Source organism: Ovis canadensis, chromosome 5 (genome assembly GCF_042477335.2).
Source record: "Ovis canadensis isolate MfBH-ARS-UI-01 breed Bighorn chromosome 5, ARS-UI_OviCan_v2, whole genome shotgun sequence".
Taxonomy (NCBI): domain Eukaryota; kingdom Metazoa; phylum Chordata; class Mammalia; order Artiodactyla; family Bovidae; genus Ovis; species Ovis canadensis.
Genome location: NC_091249.1, coordinates 19208787 through 19226506, shown reverse-complemented (window position 1 = coordinate 19226506; position 17720 = coordinate 19208787). Strand labels below are relative to the sequence as shown.

Below are 17720 nucleotides of genomic sequence, written 5' to 3'. Positions count from 1 at the left end.
GCACCGAAGATTGAAGATTCCATGCACTGCAGCTAAGACCTGGCAGAGCTGCTCTGGCCACCAGGCTGTCTATGGGACACAGCAGTGAGCGCACGCTTGGAGGCAGGGCTCACCATCTTGGACCACCAGCGTCCCCCACATGGGCCCCTGCATCTGGAGAACCTGCATACTGACCTCCCCAACCCCCAAGATCTATGCCACAAAGATGCTTGGAAATGGGCTTTTTGAGACGCCAGCTAGGAAATTAGGGGAAGATTCCTGAAGAGTCTGCCTCCTTTTTGTTCTTATTCTGAACAAAATGTGCACATTAAAGCTGCTATTTCTTTCTTTCTTTTTTTAATATTTATTTGGCTCTGCTGGGTCTTAGTTGCAGCATGCAGAATCTAGTTCTCTGACCAGGGATCTAACCCAGACCCCCTGCATTGGGAGCACAGAGTCTTAGCCACAGAACCACAGGGAAGTCCCAAAGCTGCCATTTCTTAAAAACAAAGAAACAAACAAAAAACTCCATTCAGATGTACCTGCTTCCTGCCCTTGAAAATTCATACCCAATTCTTCAGGTTCCTCCAGCTTTGAGTCTCCTCCCTCTAGCCAAGCATTGTTTCCTGGAGGGCTGGGAGTGTCTGTGTTGGACTCTGCTTCACTATCCAAGGCTAGGCAGGGACTGAGTATTTTCTGGATCCTCAGAATATAGGCCAAACCCTGAAAGGGTGGCTAGAGTTTACTGAATAATTTTTAAAATTGTTGGTTGAACTATGCATAAGAATCCTCACCAGCATTAACTTTTCAATGAATGAAGGCAGGAGAGCATGGGAGTAATAATACAGTTTACCCACAGATAACCCTCAGTTTATCAAGGGCTTACAATGTGCCAAGTGTTATAAAGAATTAATCTTGAAGGATTCATGAGGTTAAGCCACTTGCTGAAGGACAGTCAGCTAGGATGTGACAGCTGGAATTTTAACTCTGATATGTCCGGTTCTAGGGCTCTCAAAGTCTTCCCTGTGCCCAAGGGCATGTGTGTATCTCTCAAGCTCTTAGCAACCATAAGAGACAGATGCTGTGTTACTCAGACTCACATTTAACAAATTGATACCCAGAAAAATTAGACATGTAATACAGAGCATACACATGATAAGACCTCAGCAACTAAGCATACTTGCTAACACTTAATCTAGGACTTCCCTGGTGGCTCAGAGTAAAGAATCCATCTGCCAATGCAGGACACATGGGTTTGATCCCTGGGTTGAGAAGATCCCCTGGAGAAGGAAAGGGCAACTCACTCTAGTATCCTTGCCTGGGAAATTCCAGGACAGAGGGGCTTGGTGGGCTACAATCCGTGGGGGTCACAAAAGAGTCAGACACCACTTAGTGACTAAACAACACTTATCTAGCAGTTTCTATTTGCTCTACTTTATGTGTTTAACTTGAGTTATCTAACTTAAGAATGCATCCTATCTCAGTATAAATCATGATTTTTGGTATAGACACAAGGGGACAGATAATAGAACTAAAAATAGATGGGTGTATGCAAGGGTTTTAGACATAAATGTTTTTCCTAACTCTGACTGATGAGAGAGTTTCTAAGCAATAATACCTGGGTAGCAGTGAGCACACCCAGCGCCTAGATCTTGGTGTCTAAATACCATTCTCCAAGAAAAGGAACCAGGCTCCTTGGAGAAAAGACTGATAGCAGGGATATTCCGAAGTAGCACAGAAAATCTTGTGGTGCCAAAAGTAAGGAATTACTCACAGAAACACTGAAACATATTAAAAGGACACAGGAGCTAACTTAAAGGGGAAGCAAAATAAATAATATAGAAATTAATTATAAGGCACAGAATAACTACTCATGACTTCATGGTGATATAAATACTTGAATAAATACATAATTCAGAAGAATAGACAGCACTTGTTTACAATAGAATTACATTAAAAGGCACCTTTATGCAAACAACCATAGTAATAATTATTGCTGCCAGGAGCGATGGATCAGTGCTAAAACTAAAAGGCAAAAAATATGTTAAAAACTACACAACAAAAAACAGAACTAAAAAGGTCTAATATGGTCTCTTAAGTATCCCCCCATAGGATACTTATTAATTGCAAAAAATAGTTACTTGACAGTTGAGAAACAAGAAGATACTGCCTTAAGTAAATAATTGAAGTCAACATCACCAACAGCGAGACAGAGCAACATCCCAGTGCCTCCTGATACAGGATGCATTGAGAAGGATGCTATGTCACTTTTGTGGGGTTCTTGCCCAAATGGCTCAACTTCAGTCTAATCATGAGAAAATATTAAAGAAGTCCATAATCATAGGTATTCCAACAAAACCAGTGGCTCTTTAGTTCTTCTCTTTCTGCCATAAGGGTGGTGTCATCTGCATATCTGAAGTTATTGATGTTTCTTCTGGCAATATTGATTCCATCTTGTGCTTCATCCAGCCCAGCATTTTACATATGTATTCTGCATATAAGTTAAATAAGCAGAGTAACAATCTACAGCCTTGACATACACCTTTACCGATTTGGAGCCAGTCTGTTGTTCCATGTCTGGTTCTAACTGTTGCTTCTTGACCTGAATACAGGTTTCTTAGGAGGCAGATAAGGTGGTCTGGTATTCCCATCTCTAAGAGTTTTCCACAGTTTATTGTGATCCACACAGTCAAAGGCTTTAGTGTAGTTGATGAAGCAGAAGTAGATGCTTTTCTGGAATTCTCTTGCTTTTTCTATGATCCAGCGGATGTAGGCAATTTGATCTTTGGTTCCTCTGCCTTTTCTAAAACCAGCTTGAACATCTGGAAGTTCTCGGGTCACGTACTGTTGAAGCCTGGCTTGGAGAATTTTGAGCATTACTTTGCTAGCATATGAGATGAGTGCAATTGTGCAGTAGTTTGAGCATTCTTTGGCATTGCCTTTCTTTGGGATTGGAATGAAAACTGAGCTTTTCCAGCCCTATGGCCACTGCTGAATATTCCAAATTTGCTGGCATATTAAGTGCAGTACTTTCACAGCATCATCTTTTAGGATTTGAAATAGCTCAGCTGGAATTCCATCACCCTCATGAGCTTTGTTCGCAGTGATGCTTCCTAAGGCCCACTTGACTTAGCACTCCAGGATGTCTGGCTCTAGGTGAATGATCACACCATCGTGGTTATCTGGGTCATTAAGATCTTTTTTTTGTATAGTTCTGTGTATTCTTGCCACCTCCTCTTAATATCTTCTGCTTCTGTTAGGTCCATACCATTTATGTCCTTTATTGTGCCCATCTTTGCATGAAATGTTCCCGTGGTATCTCTAATTTTCTCGACAAGATCTCTAGTTTTTCCCATTCTATTGTTTTCCTCTATTTCTTTGCATTGATCGCTGAGGAAGGCTTTCTTATCTCTCCTTGCTATTCTTTGGAACTCTGCATTTATCTGGGTATATCTTTCCTCTTCTACTTTGCCTTTTGCTTCTCTTCTTTTCTCAGCTATTTGTGAGGCCTCCTCAGACAACCACTTTGCCTTTTTGCATTTCTTCTTCTTGGGGATGGTTTTGATCACCACCTCCTGTACAATGTCACGAACCTCCACCCATTGTTCTTCAGGCACAAGACTTAGAGACTACAAAATGGCCTGGGTTTCCTAAGAAGGAAGCTAAGATAATTCTTTGATAGAAAAGATTACATTATTCCTACACGTTTCCCCTCTTTTATGATACATTTTTACTCTTTCAAATTCAGTTAGCATGAGATGGCTCTCATGTTCTGATGTGTCTAATAGTAAGAGATTGTTCTGATAGGGCTTCTGCAGACTGTTTAGTAAGGGCAGTTTCTGTTGATCTTAACAGAAGACCTCTAATACAAGGGATTATACAATATCCTATGAGGGCCATTCCTTCAAATACAGTGATTAGGGAGGTCAGGACAGAGATCACTATTATACCTTTCCATTTGCCCTCCCCCCACCCCCAACCACTGTTCCATCAGCCTGGAGAAAGGGTCATTTTCCCTGAGTTTTTCACCAACTCACTAGCCAAGGTGGTCAGACCTTGCAGGGCTCTTGTTATTGTGCCATCAGGGGTGGTGTTGTTGGGTATGAAAGTACAACTCTGACCTCCTATCATAGCACATACTCCCCCATTTTCTGCCAGGATCATGTCTAAGGCAGTCGCTTCTCCCAGGTGGTCATCTTACTGGTTGAGTCTAATTGTTCTGCTAGCCCCTTGACAGTGTCTCTAGTATAGTTGACAAAACTCTGCTGGTTATAATAAATGTGGTTTATCCAATCCACATTTTTGCTGATGGTGGACCACTAGAATAACATTGATTCAAATTCTGATATCTGGTTTCTAGCCTTGAATTCATTAGGGGCACCCCTGGGAACTCTAATTGAGTCAATGTAAACACGTGTATCAAATGACCCACCACGGCTGGTGACATCTCTCTTGCTTCTATGTCTGGTTTGTACAGGGGTTGAGTCGGGGGGTAGAAATGCCAGAGTGAAAGGGACAGCCAATTGAACTAAAGCGCAAGTTCCAGTCCAGTCAGCCGAAGAATCCCAAGCAGTGATTCTCCACAGTACCACTAGACCTCCATCCGGGCCAAAGACAATGCGGATGGATTGCTGCCTCAAAAGACTCTGCACCCAGATACATTCCCGGGGAATAATTGCTCCCCCACAGAGAGAGGCACGAGGTGTAATTAGCGTCATGGAATGGGGGTCTGACAGTCTTTGGGGGCCTATTGGAACCTTTCAGTCGGGAACAACAGTGACAAGGTCCTGCAGGATTTATTGCCCCAAGCTGTACTGTCCTGAAGGAGGGATATCGTGCATCCCACACCCATAGGGTCTGAAGTCCATTCAAGTGGGAATAGTACCACCTGGGCTTCCGGCTTACCTGCCGCGAAAGCGTAACAACCGCTCTTGTTTAAAGCTTGGACAGAGTATTTAATCCATTCCAACTAGGCATTTGTTTTCCCATATCCAGCCTCGATCTCTACGGTTTGGAGTAAATCCTTCACCTCTACCATGGCGACCTTGGTAGGGTCATTGGGAGCTGGGGGTTGAATTGGTTCAGAAGCTTTTCGTCTGTGGCACTAATTAGGAGGTAATTTTTAACAAGTTTAATAGCTAATCTTCGCAGTGGATCTCCCAGATACATCTGCCCCTAGTCCATACCAGGGCTTCCCTTCTGGCTCAGACAGTAAAGAATCTGCCTGCAATCCTGGAGTCGGGAAGATCCCCTGGAGGAGGGCATAGCAACCCACTCCAGTATTCTTGCCTGGAGAATCCCCATGGACAGAGGAGCCTGGTAGGCTATAGTCCATGGGGTTGCAAAGAGTCAAACAGGACTGAGCAACTAAGCACAGCACAGTCCATACCAATGCTCAAGAGATGGACTGGTTTTCCCTGGTTTTATCATTAATAGGAGTGGGCTATGTTGTAGATTCCCGCAATCATCTCCGGGTACCCCCCCTTGTCAGGGATAACCTATCTTTTAGTTCCGCTAGGGTGGGAGCTGCTTTATGTGGCTCAGCCGTGTAACCCCTATACTGGGTAATCCACCATACTTTGGCCCAACTAGAGCAGGGGAGTTGGTGTGGATCATTTCCTGACATGCCCCATACTGGTTCAGGACAAAGGTACTTATGTTCTATAGATAGCTGTGTAGGTTATCACAAGGTAAGACCTGGCAAGCATCAGTTTTCACAGTTAGGGGATCCCTGCTCGTGGTCACATTAATAATTAAGTTGACCAGGTAAGGGCTGCCCCCAACAATCTGCATCTTGGTATACAGGATGACCAAGACGAGTATCAAAGTCTTTTCAAAGTCAGCTGTGTAGGATTGGGATGTTGGACCATGGATCATTGTTCCTCTTGATTAGGGGATTCAGTCCCTTTGACTTGCATGTAATGAGTCCAACATTTCTCTGCTGTGTGAACAGCTGTTTCAGTCATGAGCAGCATCTGGTAAGGTCCTTCCCAGGGTGGTTCAAGTTTGTCTTCCTTCCAGGTCTTTATCAGGATATGGTTACCAGGCTGAAGAAGATGCACCAGAAATCCAAGGGGTGGGTCCTGACGCAACCTGAGAGAAGACAGAGTAGAGGAGAGGCCAAGTATATAGTTTCTCAGAAATTGGTCTTTAGTTTCCATGGAAACTCTTCTCAGAATCAGAACTGCCCCTTGTAGGGATACTCGATGATCCCCGTATGAGATGCTGTACGCGTTACCATATTTGGGTCAAACTGAAGCTGAAACTCCAATACTGCCACCTGATGCGCAGAACTGACTCCGTGGAAAAGACCCCGCTGCTGGAAAAGACTGAAGGCGGGAGAAGGGGATGACAGAGGACAAGATGGTTGGATGGCATCACCGACTCAATGGACATGAGTTTGAGTAAGCTCCGGGAGTTGGTGATGGACAGGGAAGCCTGGCGTGATGCAGACCATGGCGTCACAAAGAGGCGGACACGACTGAGCGACTGTACTGAACTGATGCCTAGTTTAGTCATTAGGACTAAATTAGTTCCCACCTTGGCCACAAAGAGGAATTCTGTCTGAGTCTGCCTAGTCTTATACTTAAGTCTCTTTAAAGACAGGAACATTGAAACCTTCCCCTTTTACTCCTGAGACTAACAAATGCTCATCAGACAGAGGTCGGTAAGGAGGGTGACATGTCAGAGAGGAACGTGCCACTCCAGAGTCGATCAGGAGGGCGACCTCCTCTTTCTCAGGTCCTACCTCTAAATTTATCAAGAGCTGTCAGTAGGATCCTTCAGTGTAAAAGAGCTCCTGACCGCCCCCATTCCTCATCAAAGGTCATGAGAGGTATCACTTTTTCTTTTTCCCTTGGCTGAGGACAAAGGCATCCCTCTTGAAATGTCCCTCCTTCCCACATCTGTACCACTTGATTCCCCCTTTTCCCCTTAACAGCCCCTGGATTCCCCTTCCATTCAGTCTTCTTAGAGGCGGTCTTTGTTTTCATTCCTGGGGCCACCTCTTCCCTGAGTGGCCTGTCCTATGGTGCTAAGCATAATCTTAGTTTGCTGTTTCCATTTTTCTTCATCCCTCCGTACATATACCTTCTGGGCTTCTCTTAATAATTCTTCTAAACGTTTATCTTTCCAACTGTCTAATTTCTGGAATTTCTTAGACATATATGGCCAACGATTGGTTACAAAACGAATGTTAACATACATTGGCCAAGAGGATCATCTAAATTCGATCCAGGGTATTTTCTTATTTGGCTTTTCAACCTATTCGGCTGCCCCTTCATCTTTTCCTTGCTGTATGTCAAAGGACTTGTAATGTTTTGGAATCAGGGAACTCTCTGATCCCTTTTATAATTAGGTCCCTGAGATCTCTCGTATGACCCTATGTTCAGGACTGTTATTATTTCATTGTGGCTCTTGGTTAGGAATTTTTACTTCAGCTGCTAAGACATTTGGGCCAGCTAAGTGTTCCCTTTCCCAAGCGGCCATCACTGCTGTCCAAATCATTGATCTTTCCTCTCTGGAAAACAGAATGCCTAAAATAGATATAAGCTCAGCCCACTTGAAAATTTGAGGGCCTAAAAATTGATCTAACTGGTTTGTGACCCCAGGGGGATTCTCTAATAAGGGCTTCAGTTCTTTCTTTAATTCTCAAACCTCAGAGCTGGTAAGGGGGGGAGGTGTTCACAAATCTAATTCCCCTTCCTCCTAGGGGACCCTCTTGGAGGGGTTAGAAGCCCTAAGGTTCCTCTCTTTCAGGAGGGAAGGGTAAATTTTGAATGTCCCTTTTACATTGTTCTATGCCCTTCCTCAACTGAGGAAAGGAGGGATACAGTGCTGGAGAGGGCACCGAGGCTATGGTGACCAGCTTGAGTTCTCTCTCTACTGTTCTTATTTCCTCTTCTGCGGCAGTTTAGGCTATTCTGGGGCAGTTAAGGCTGTAGGCCTCCTGAGTTATAAGGAGGAGGCAGATAGTCAGAGGATGCCACTTACTATTTTCCTTCTCCTTGTCTTTACCTAGTTCCATCTTTAAGGGGAACAGAACCACCAGCCCCTTTCTCCAACAAAGAGCATAATCTATTTCTTCCTGGGCAACCGGACTCTTGTCATTAACATACTGTACAAGCAATTGGCAGATCCAGTCTTCATCAGACCCGAACTTAGGCCAAAATACTGATGGTTTCAATATAGGTTCTTGAGTCCAAAAGAAACAGCAATACTTTATCATCTGTTGTTTCTTTTTCCCTTTCATCCTAGGACTATCTCCCCAATATTGGAGCATGCATCCTAGGGGACTGCCTGGGGGAATCTCGTTGTTGGTCTTTCTCCCCTAGGAATCCTTCCTGCCTAAAGAAAATCCTTATTACCCATCCCTACTGTCTGATTGTGTGCTCTTGACTAGAGCCTCAACCCCCCTTTTCTTTCTTCGGAGGTTTCTTGCACTCTTCCCGAGTCATTTCGACTGCCTCTGGCCGTTTCCCTCAAGAGAGAATTATCCCAGAAGAGAGGATATTTCTGCTCTTAGCTTCTTAGCTACTGGCAGGTCGGTATAAGCCCCGGATTAGGTCGGAAAAGACTGCCTTATGCCATATGAAATCAACAAAGATATTAACGGAACTATGGATCAGGACTCCACACTCGCTTCCACACACAGGTCCCATGCACACAAGACAGCCTGCGGGATGACCCGGCCACCAAGGAAATAGTTTGTCACCTCTTGTGACGTTTCTTAGGGCTTTCCAGGTGGCGCTGGTGGTAAAGAACCCACATGCCAATGTAGGAGACCGAAGAGACTCCGGTTGGATCCCTGGAGGGCATACCAACGCACCCCAGTATCCTTCCCTGGAGAATCCCCATGGACAGAGGAGTCTGGAGGGCTACACAGTCCATAAGTTCGCACAGAATCGGACACGACTGAAGTGACTTAGTACGCACGTGACGTTTCTTACCTTGGTCCCTGCACGGAGTAACCTGGTCGCCAATGTGCCTGCCTGGGCCCCTCCCCTGCGTTGTTGATGGACTTCCGACCCGGAGTCCGCTGTCAACCCAAGGGGTAGCAGATTTCCCCTCCCTGGAGGCCACCATAACGAGACAGTGGGACGCATCTCCTGGGGTGGGGACGAACGTTCTTTCGACCCCTCCAGGTGACATGGATCCCAGACGAGCTCCTAAATTGTTGGAAATGTCTTCCGCCGGCGCCGCGCGCTCCGAAAATGGATTGGCAAGGTAAAGTTTACTTTTGCAGAAAGATGCACAACCAACTGGTGTGACCGGCGAGCACACTGAGTGGGAAGCCCGCTCTGTTTAGTGTGGTTTCACAAGCTAGCACGATTGGCAAATTCAAGGGAAGGGCGAGAACAGTGAAGCAGCTAGGTGGGGGAGGGGTCGCCATGTGCAGTTTGTTTACACGAACTTGAAGTGAAAGTGAAGTCGCTCAGTCGTGTCCGACTATTTGCGACCCCATGGACTGTAGCCTACAACGCTGCTCCGTCCATGGGATTTTCCAGGCAAGAGTACTGGAGTGGGTTTCCATTTCCTTCTCCAACACGACCTTGGAGACTACAAAAAGGCATGATTTTCCTAAGAAGGACGCTGATTATATCCTTTTATTGAAAAGGTTACACTATTCCTACGTCCCTTCCGGGTTCTGGGCTGCCGAGAAGTTCAGCTTATGCAAACTACGGCGACGCGAGAGGGACTGTTTGATTGGTTATTTGTTGCGACGAGCCCGCAAATAGAAGCTACATGTAAGCCCCACCCCTTCCTGCCACGCCTCCACTCACGCTAGTCGGCCCTGGGCACGTCGCCGCCACGCGCGCGCTCGCACGCAGGGTGCGTGGTGACGTTACGGCGACGCGGGCGCCATCCCGGAAGCGCGAGCAAGGCCGCCAGATGTGCAGGTGCTGCTGCCACCGACGCCCGGGCCGAGTTCTGGGTGGGGCTGGGGACGCAGGGGCCTCTGGGGATCCAGGCCGGGTTGGGCGCGGTTCCCCGGCTGTCGGGGGGTGGGGCGCGCCGCTGGCAACATCTGGGCACCCCTCCTGCGCACAGGCCTCAGATTCCCCGTCTGGCGCTGTGGGCAGGATTCGGATCCGGGGCGCGAGAGTTGGGGCCACTTGTATTCAGGCTGTGCCTTGTCACCAAAACCGGGCGTTGGCCTGCTTGGGCCTCAGTTTCCCGGTTTCACAAGGGCGGGGCATGAGGGGATTGGGGTTTTGCTGAGCTTGGGCAGTCCATTTAAATTCTGCTAAAAGACCTGGGTGGAGTAGCGGCCCCTCCCCGCCCTGGTGTGTGACCTTGGGCAATGGAGCCCACCCCTGTGTTGCCCTAGGAGGTGGTAGTTTCTGCCTTGTAGGGGGAATTGGGGATTAAATGAAGTGCTATACAAGTGTTTGTTCTTATTCTTGGAAGCACTGGGGAGGCCATCCTTAGATTTCTTCACGCTGCCCTCAGAGAAGCTCGCTGCCCAGAACCCAGCGCCTCTTATCACTGTTGGTTTCAGTCTCACAAACAGCATTGTGAGATTCAAATTCTTTGTTACTCCTACTTTGTGGGTGACAGATGAGGTGGGCAGATGACAGGAGGTGAGATGACTTGTCCAAGGTCACACAGCCTCCCTCTGTGTGTTTTTCCCATAAATATATTTGGAGCAGGACCAGAGCCTATGCTGGGTTATTTCCACCCTGTATATAGGCCAGACCAGCAGTTGGGGAAGGCTTCCTCCACGAGGCATCTGGTGGGAGAGTGTGCCTTGAATCCCTCAGCCCTCACATCTGGGAGCCAGAGACAGGAAAGAGCCCTGCTTCAAAGCAGAACCATTTTCCACAGGTCCAAATGCTGTGCCTGCCAGGCTCTAGTTGCAGGCGTCCCACCACACAACTCTGTCCTTTGAGAGCCCAAGTGTCCCCTTTGTACATGATCTTCTTTGGAAATATGGAGGGTGTTGGTGTCCATACCTGGCACGGAGTAGGAGCTCAGTAAGCATGGTGATTGGCGGTGGAGGGTGAGGGGAGGGGGGCCAGTTATATTTCATCGGGTGTGACAGTTTATCTCTGGAAGGCACATGGGGGGTGCAAACCAATAGCCAGATTCAGCACAAAGAGAAATGTACTCTTGGCCTCTATGGGATAAATACTAGTTGCTGACATTTGTAAATGAGGTGATTTCACAGGGACAAGAAATCCATGTTTCGGTTTTTTCTTTTTTTTCTGGAAAGAATCAGAAGTCTGGCAGGAATCAGGAACTGTAAGAAGCAGCTGTCCTGTCAGAGGTAGATACTGAACATGCAAGTCACACATTTGTGGATCCTGTGGGCCGTGGGCATTTGAGTTGTGGCCCATGGTTACTGGTTGTGTGTCAATGGCCCAGCCTCAGTCTCTGAGCATCGTTTTCCTCATGCATAAATAAGGATGATAACAGTTGCTGGTGTTTGAAATTGGTGTCTTGTTTAGCATAGAGTAGATGTTCAATAAAGAGGAGGGTAGACGTGGGCTCTGAAAGCCCTTCCTGATCCTGTGTGTGAATCTTAACCAGTTGCAAGTGGGCTTTTCTGTTGGCCATTAAATGTGCAGACCCCAGAGCCAAGCTATGTCAGGATTCTGGGTTTTTCCTGAATCTCCTTAGGAGGGTCAGTGCTGAAGCCGTGGCCCCTCCTGCCCTAGCAGGGTCTCGGAAGTCCCCACCTGCTGGGATGTAATTTGTGTGCCAGAGAAGTTGGGAGCTGCAGAGCCGTCTAGGTTGCTGAGGCTCACTCCTGGCTTTAAGTTGCTAATAGAAGTCTAGCTTCAGAGCCGAGTTTGAAAGTTTCTGTCTTGCTCTCACCAAATTAAATTCTGGCAATCCTTTGCTGTGAGCTGGGTTCTGGGCTTGGCTCTGGAGAAAGCAGCAAGCCAGAAAGACATGCCTTTGTTCTGCTGCAGCTGACATTGTGGGGGTGACTGGCAAATGGGTTACCTAATAACTAAAATAATTTCAGGAAGAGACCATTTAAAAAGGTGAAGTGATGAGAGTGACCAGAGTGGGGGTAGTCGTCAAAGAGTCTCTTGGGAGAGAAGGCATTGAGGGGGTGATGATTTGAGGGGACAGCCATGTATATTCTCCCAGTGGGGACAGCAGGTACAAAGGCAGGGGCATGTGGGAGGAGGGTGGCAGGTCTATGCAAGAGGAAGTTGCCTGTGACTTTGGGCGCATGGGAGTTTGGGGTGTGGAGGTAGAAAGGGTGATGGGATTCTGATGTGCTTGGGTACAAGTTGTAAATATGAGCTCCAGTGATTCTCAAAACACTCCTCCCTCCTGAATTTCTAGGATGACAAAGCTGAGGCTCAGGTGGCATGACCCACTTCTGTGGTTTGCGGGGTTCCCAGACGCTCTTATCCATCCCACCTCCCCCACTTCCTGATGCAGACGGAAAATTCTTTCTTCCTGCCTGTTTCAGGCAGCGGAGGAGGAGGAAGAGATGGACCCCCCGGACTCGGCCTCGAGGGTCTTCTGTAGCCGCATCCTGAGCATGGTGAATGCGGACGATGTCAGCGCCATCATCCTGGCCCAGAAGAACATGTAAGTGAGGCCAAGGGCCCTGGGGCCCCGGCGTGGGAAGGAATCCACTTGCTGGCCAACATTCTTGCCCTGCCCGCCTCTACCCTGGTCCCACACTGGTGATAAAATGAAGGAAATGAGCAAATCTTCTGGCTGGCTCCAAAGTAAATTCCTTCCTGGCCTGGAGGCGAGGCCTTGGCACAGGAAGCGGGGCTCTGGGACAGTTTTGCAGCTGTGGACAGTTTGGCGGGGGCCGCAGCAGCTCCTGTCCTGAGGCCTGGAGTGGGGAGACTTGGGTTGGGGGGAGGATAAGGAAGGGGCTGTGGGATTTAAGGGAGCCATGGCTCACTTCCTGTTGGGCGCCTGTCTCAGAGCCAAGGCTGTCTCTTCAGTGCATGCGGGGTCACTTGGAAAGGCTGGGAATGCCCTTTGCCCTCTTTGGGGCTTGGCACTGTAGCCACCACCACTTCCCCCTAATTCCAGCATGCTCTCTGACACAATCTTGGGGTGGAATCAGTCTCCCGGGGCTTTATTTTTGTGTCTTTAAGCTAAAAGTTCTTCACTCCATTTATGGCACAGCATGGACCCGATACCTTACCCTTCTCGTCCTGTGACAAGGGTGCTGGATCTGCCTGGGTCCCAGCAGCACCCATCTCCCTCCTGGGTCTTAAGATCAGATTCAGACCTGGCCCTGGGGGAACTCCCAGGCTGAGAGGATACAAAATCAGACTTGAACCTTCCTGGCCTCAGGGTATCAGGACTGGACCAGAGAAAGAACCAGGGGAAGCAGGAGAGCCAAAGAGTCTGCTTGAGGGAGAGGGTGAAGGCTACATGAGAAGGGCACCCTTGAGGAGGGTTTTGAAAGCTGAATAGGAGTTTGCTAGCGGTCTCAGACACCAGGCAGAGCTCCGCAGGACACGGGAATGATGTACACTGAGGCATGGAGCAGGAAAAGGCCTAGCAGGATCAGTTGGCAGGGCCCTGGAGGCTGAGCAGAGGAGTCAGTGCCCTTTTTCTGCTGCCAGGCTGGACCGCTTTGAGAAGACCAACGAGATGCTGCTCAACTTCAACAACCTGTCAAGTGCCCGCCTGCAGCAGATGAGCGAGCGCTTCCTGCACCACACAAGGACGCTGGTGGAGATGAAGCGGGACTTGGACAGCATCTTCCGCAGGATCAGGTGGGCGCTCCCCCTCCAGCCTCCGCCTCCGCCTCCCACTCCATGCCTCGGGTTCCTCTTCTCTTCCACGAGGGCCGTCCTCTCCATGTAGCAGGGTGGGAGACTCAGCGCGTTTGTTTCGCAAGGCTTCACCGCACACTTAGTATTGGAGGACTGAAAACCTTAGCGTTTCTGAACTTAAGTTTTATTTCTTTCGGAACATGCAACATAGCACCAGACCCATCATCCAAAAGGTAGGCCAGAGCAGACAGTGAAAGACTAGCCTCCTGTCCGCCTTGGCCTCCACCCAGGTCTTCTCTCAAGAGGAAAATGAGATTCCCCGGTTTTGTGGGTCCTTCTCGAGCCGGTTTCCACGAGGACAGGGAAGGATGATGTCCAATTCCCCAGCCACCCCCCCACCCCCACCCCAAGAGCTCACACCGCTGCTGCTGACAGCTGGAGCTCCTGGGCCTGGAACCAGCTACAGCGGCACTTCTGGCCAACTGTGCCGTTTCTGCTATTTCAGGAGCAGCCACGTCTGCTGGCAAAGTAGGTGCCACAGATTGAGGGCAACAGGTTAGAGCAAGCTCTATGCAGAAGTCATGCAACAGGCCAGATAGATGCTACATAAGAGGGCATGTTTTCTGGGGCCTCTCACCAGGCTGCCCACCCGTGTGTGGTGTCGCAGGGATGGGGCTAGAGCAGGAACCCCGAAGGTTGACATGTAGCTGGATTACTCAGTGAAGGTGAAAGTGTTAGTCAGCAAATTGTGTTTGACTGTGCAACACCATGGACTATGGCCTGCCAGGCTGCTCTGTCCATGGAATTCTCCAGGCCAAAATACTGGAGTGGGTTGCCATTTCCTTCTCCAGGGAATCTTCCCGACCCAGGGATAGAACCTGAGTCTCCTGCATTGCAGGTAGAGTCTTTACCGTCTGAGCCACCAGGGAAAGCCCTGATGTCCCTCAGGAAGGAGCTAAGTGTGTCTGCCCAGGCAGGGACGCTGCAGCAGTGGTACTTTTGGGGGAGGATTTGGGGCACGGTGCTGGCTGACCAGAGTCAAGGGTAAGAGACTATTCTGAAGGCCCTTTTGTAACTCTTTGTAAACAGAATTGCATTGAAAAAAGTGGAAATCTCAGTTGCTCAGTCATGTCCGACTCTTTGCTACCATAGGGACTATAGCCCGCTAGGCTCCTGTCCATGGGATTTCCCAGGCAAGGATACTGGAGGAGGTAGCGATTCCCTTCTCCAGGGGATCTTCCCAACCCGGGTCTCCTGCATTGCACGCGGGTTCTTTACCATCTGAGTCACCAGGGAAGCCCAAAGAGAACTGCATTACTTCAGGTACAAAGAAAAAACCAGCAGTTAAAAAAGGGAAACAGGTGCGTCTCTGTGAACTTCAGTGTAACGAGTGCCGGTGTTTGGGGCGTGGACAGGCAGGCCCTCCTGGCCCCTATGCAGACATCCTCGCCCCAGGATGGAAAGACAGGCTGGGACAAGTCCCCAGAGGAATGGCTGTTGAGGTGAGGGGAAGGGGAGCTTCCTGGAAGGTGGTCCTGGTAGAAGAGGGTGAGACACACGGCATTACACGTGGGGCCAGGCCCAGCGCTAAGGACGCGTGGGAGCTGGGCGATGGAAGCTGGGCGACACCAGGACAGTAGCTGCCGTCCATCATGGGGGTCAGAGGGCAGGCTGAGCGCCCAGTGCCCCCTCCAGCCTGGGAGCAGGGCGTGGCAAGCGGTGAGCAGGAGGGTCCTGGCCTGTACCGGGCTCAGCCCTGTGTGCCTTCCCTTCCCCCACAGGACACTGAAAGGGAAGCTGGCCAGACAGCACCCGGAGGCCTTCAGCCGTAAGTGTCACCCAGAACTCCTGCATCCCACTTCTGGGCTCTGCACCCTTTGATGTCAGTGCCCTCAGCCCAGGGCCGGCTTCTGGAATGTACCCCAAGGGCTGACACCAGGCCCAGGCCCTGGTGGGTTGTGGGTCCAGACAGACGTGGGCAGGGGTTTGGCCTGGTCTTCTTGGCAACCTGCAGAGCAGGTGTTGAGATCAGAATCTCCTCCTTCGGCGGTTGTAACAATGGGATATTGACAAGGATGACAGTCCTCAGCCCAGTGAGTGTCATGCACCCACTATGAGGCAGGCTGTTACCCGTAGCCACCTGTGAGGTGTGGGCTGTGCCCAGAGGGGCAGTGACTTGGCAGCGGAAGCACAGCATCGTCCATGCTGAGCCTCACTTTACCCAGTCTGCTGAATGGGCCAACATCTCCCTACTGCAGGGCTGCTGAAACCACAGGCACAAAGGCAATGCCATCATTCCCCAGTTTATAGAGCAGGGAGCTGAGGCACAGGCAGGTGAGGGGCCAGGCCCAGGTGACACAGTCAAGAGGGCAGAGCCAGGCTCAGGCTCACCGCCCAGGGCCCATGTAGGCCAGACCCCGGAGAACCTGAGTCCTTACCTCACTTCACCTTGAAGAGAAGCCTCTCACTTGCCAAGGCCTCAGTTTCCTCCTCTGTAAAATGAACAAAGTCCTGTCGTGTGGGGTGGAGGTAGCTGTCAGGGGTCATGGGCCCAATTAATCCCTCATCACAGCACCTGATGATGACGGTAACTCAGCTAACTCTCGGGTCTTCTTCCCCCAGACATCCCAGAGGCATCTCTCTTGGAGGACGAAGATGAAGACCCCATTCCGCCTAGCACCACCACCACCATCGCCACCTCAGAACAGAGCACAGGCTCCTGTGACACCAGCCCCGACACCGTCTCACCCTCCCTCAGCCCTGGCTTCGAGGACCTGTCCCACGTCCGGCCTAGTTCCCCCGCCATCAACGGTCGCAGCCATACAGATGACGAGGAGATGCTGGGCGAGTAGCCCCGCTCCCAGGAGCTCCGAGGGGGGTCTCAGGGTGGCAGCAGCGTCATTCCCCAGATGTCTCAAGTGGCAGCGGAGAACCCTGCCTGGAGATACTCAGCTTTGCCACCCTAGTCTGTCATTTAGGGCTCGCCGAGGGGACAAGGCTCCCTCCCTCTAGGCTCCCTCCCTAGAATTCCTGGGGGTATTTCATTCCTGCTCCTTCGTCACTGAGAACATCTCTTCTGTAGATCCCTCTATCAGACTGGGGATGACCAGTCCACCTGGAGCTGGGCTGGGCACAGGGAGCTTTTCCAGAGTCAGGCTTTAGGTCTACTCTGAACAACACTCCAAGCTTCCCAGAGACCAGAGCCAGCTGCCCCCTGCCCCAGCCCCCTGGTCAGAACCCCCTCAAGACAGCCAAGCACCGTCACGTCCGAGTCCACCCAGCCCACCCCTGCGCCTACTGATTCTGGTCTTCTTGCCCCTTCCTCCAATGAAAGTACTGAATCCTTTCTCCAATCATTATCTCAAGGAGGTTTCTGAAACAGTTGTAGAAGGCTCAAGACAGAGATTAGCCATCCACTCAGCCCCAAGCCTGGTCGGGCCCTGTTTCTCTGACCAGAGGTGTAGACCTCTAGGGCCTAACAAGCCTCTCCTAGGGCCTTTGTGGAGCAAGCCGAGCAACCTTGGAGAACAAAGTGGAATATTTTTGTACCCGATGTTTACAGATGCTGTTGGGAAGTTATCAATAAAGAGACTCTGTTACTAAAAAGGGGAGGGTGCATCTAGCAGTGACTTCTTTCCATCCTTGGGCCCAGCATCCCAAATCAGGGACAGGTGCTGCGTGTGGGACAGGCTGGTTATGGATCTCCAGGCACCACCAGCCTAGAAAGAAATGTGGCTGCTTTGGGTGGGCGTCCCGAGTGGTGACAACCATAATGACCCCACTTCCTATCCCCACAGAGGCCTTCCCACTGCTCACATTTCCCTACTTCCTTGAATAATTTCTCTAAATCTCAGCCTCAAAGTGGGCTCCTCAGGGAGCTAGACGGGGTCCCATTCCCCATCAGACACTGTCACAGAGTCCCCTCATCTTTGAAGCACTTTACATTGTTATTAAAGGTCTCTTCCCAGACCTCAGCGTGTCTGCATTTGCCTGGTCCATAGGGGGCGCCGGGAAGTGGTCAATGAAGTA

The 17720-nt window shown here is 49.9% G+C and overlaps 1 protein-coding gene and 1 long non-coding RNA gene across 5 annotated transcripts; one reads left to right on the top strand and one right to left on the bottom strand.

The window, feature by feature from the left end:
• Positions 1-1857: 1857 nt before the first annotated feature.
• Positions 1858-9644, bottom strand: LOC138440682 (uncharacterized). Its single transcript, XR_011257086.1, has 2 exons — positions 8928-9644; positions 1858-6072 (listed from the first exon to the last, which is right to left on the bottom strand). It is a non-coding gene; the product is annotated as an uncharacterized lncRNA (long non-coding RNA).
• On the top strand, positions 9596-17297 carry KXD1 (KxDL motif containing 1). 4 transcript variants are annotated; one of them, XM_069590323.1, is made up of 6 exons: positions 9826-9878; positions 12283-12303; positions 12413-12534; positions 13539-13691; positions 15473-15519; positions 16314-17297. In XM_069590323.1, exons 3-6 carry the CDS (start codon positions 12434-12436, stop codon positions 16541-16543), a joined length of 531 nt encoding a protein of 176 aa, XP_069446424.1. In that variant the 5' UTR covers positions 9826-9878; positions 12283-12303; positions 12413-12433; the 3' UTR covers positions 16544-17297. The 4 variants fall into 4 exon arrangements, with proteins under 4 accessions (XP_069446423.1, XP_069446426.1, XP_069446424.1 ...); XM_069590324.1 differs by lacking the exon at positions 9826-9878 and adding an exon at positions 11195-11248; XM_069590322.1 differs by lacking the exon at positions 12283-12303 and having other exon boundaries at positions 9596-9878.
• The last annotated feature ends 423 nt before the right edge of the window (positions 17298-17720 follow it).

Bases quoted from the DNA above. Each gene is read 5' to 3' on its own strand.
- KXD1 (XM_069590322.1), top strand. From the start codon at position 12,434: ATGGACCCCCCGGACTCGGCCTCGAGGGTCTTCTGTAGCCGCATCCTG. The intron at 13,692-15,472 runs GTGGGCGCTCCC...CTTCCCCCACAG, and splicing joins AGCATCTTCCGCAGGATCAG to GACACTGAAAGGGAAGCTGG. The intron at 15,520-16,313 runs GTAAGTGTCACC...TTCTTCCCCCAG, and splicing joins GCACCCGGAGGCCTTCAGCC to ACATCCCAGAGGCATCTCTC.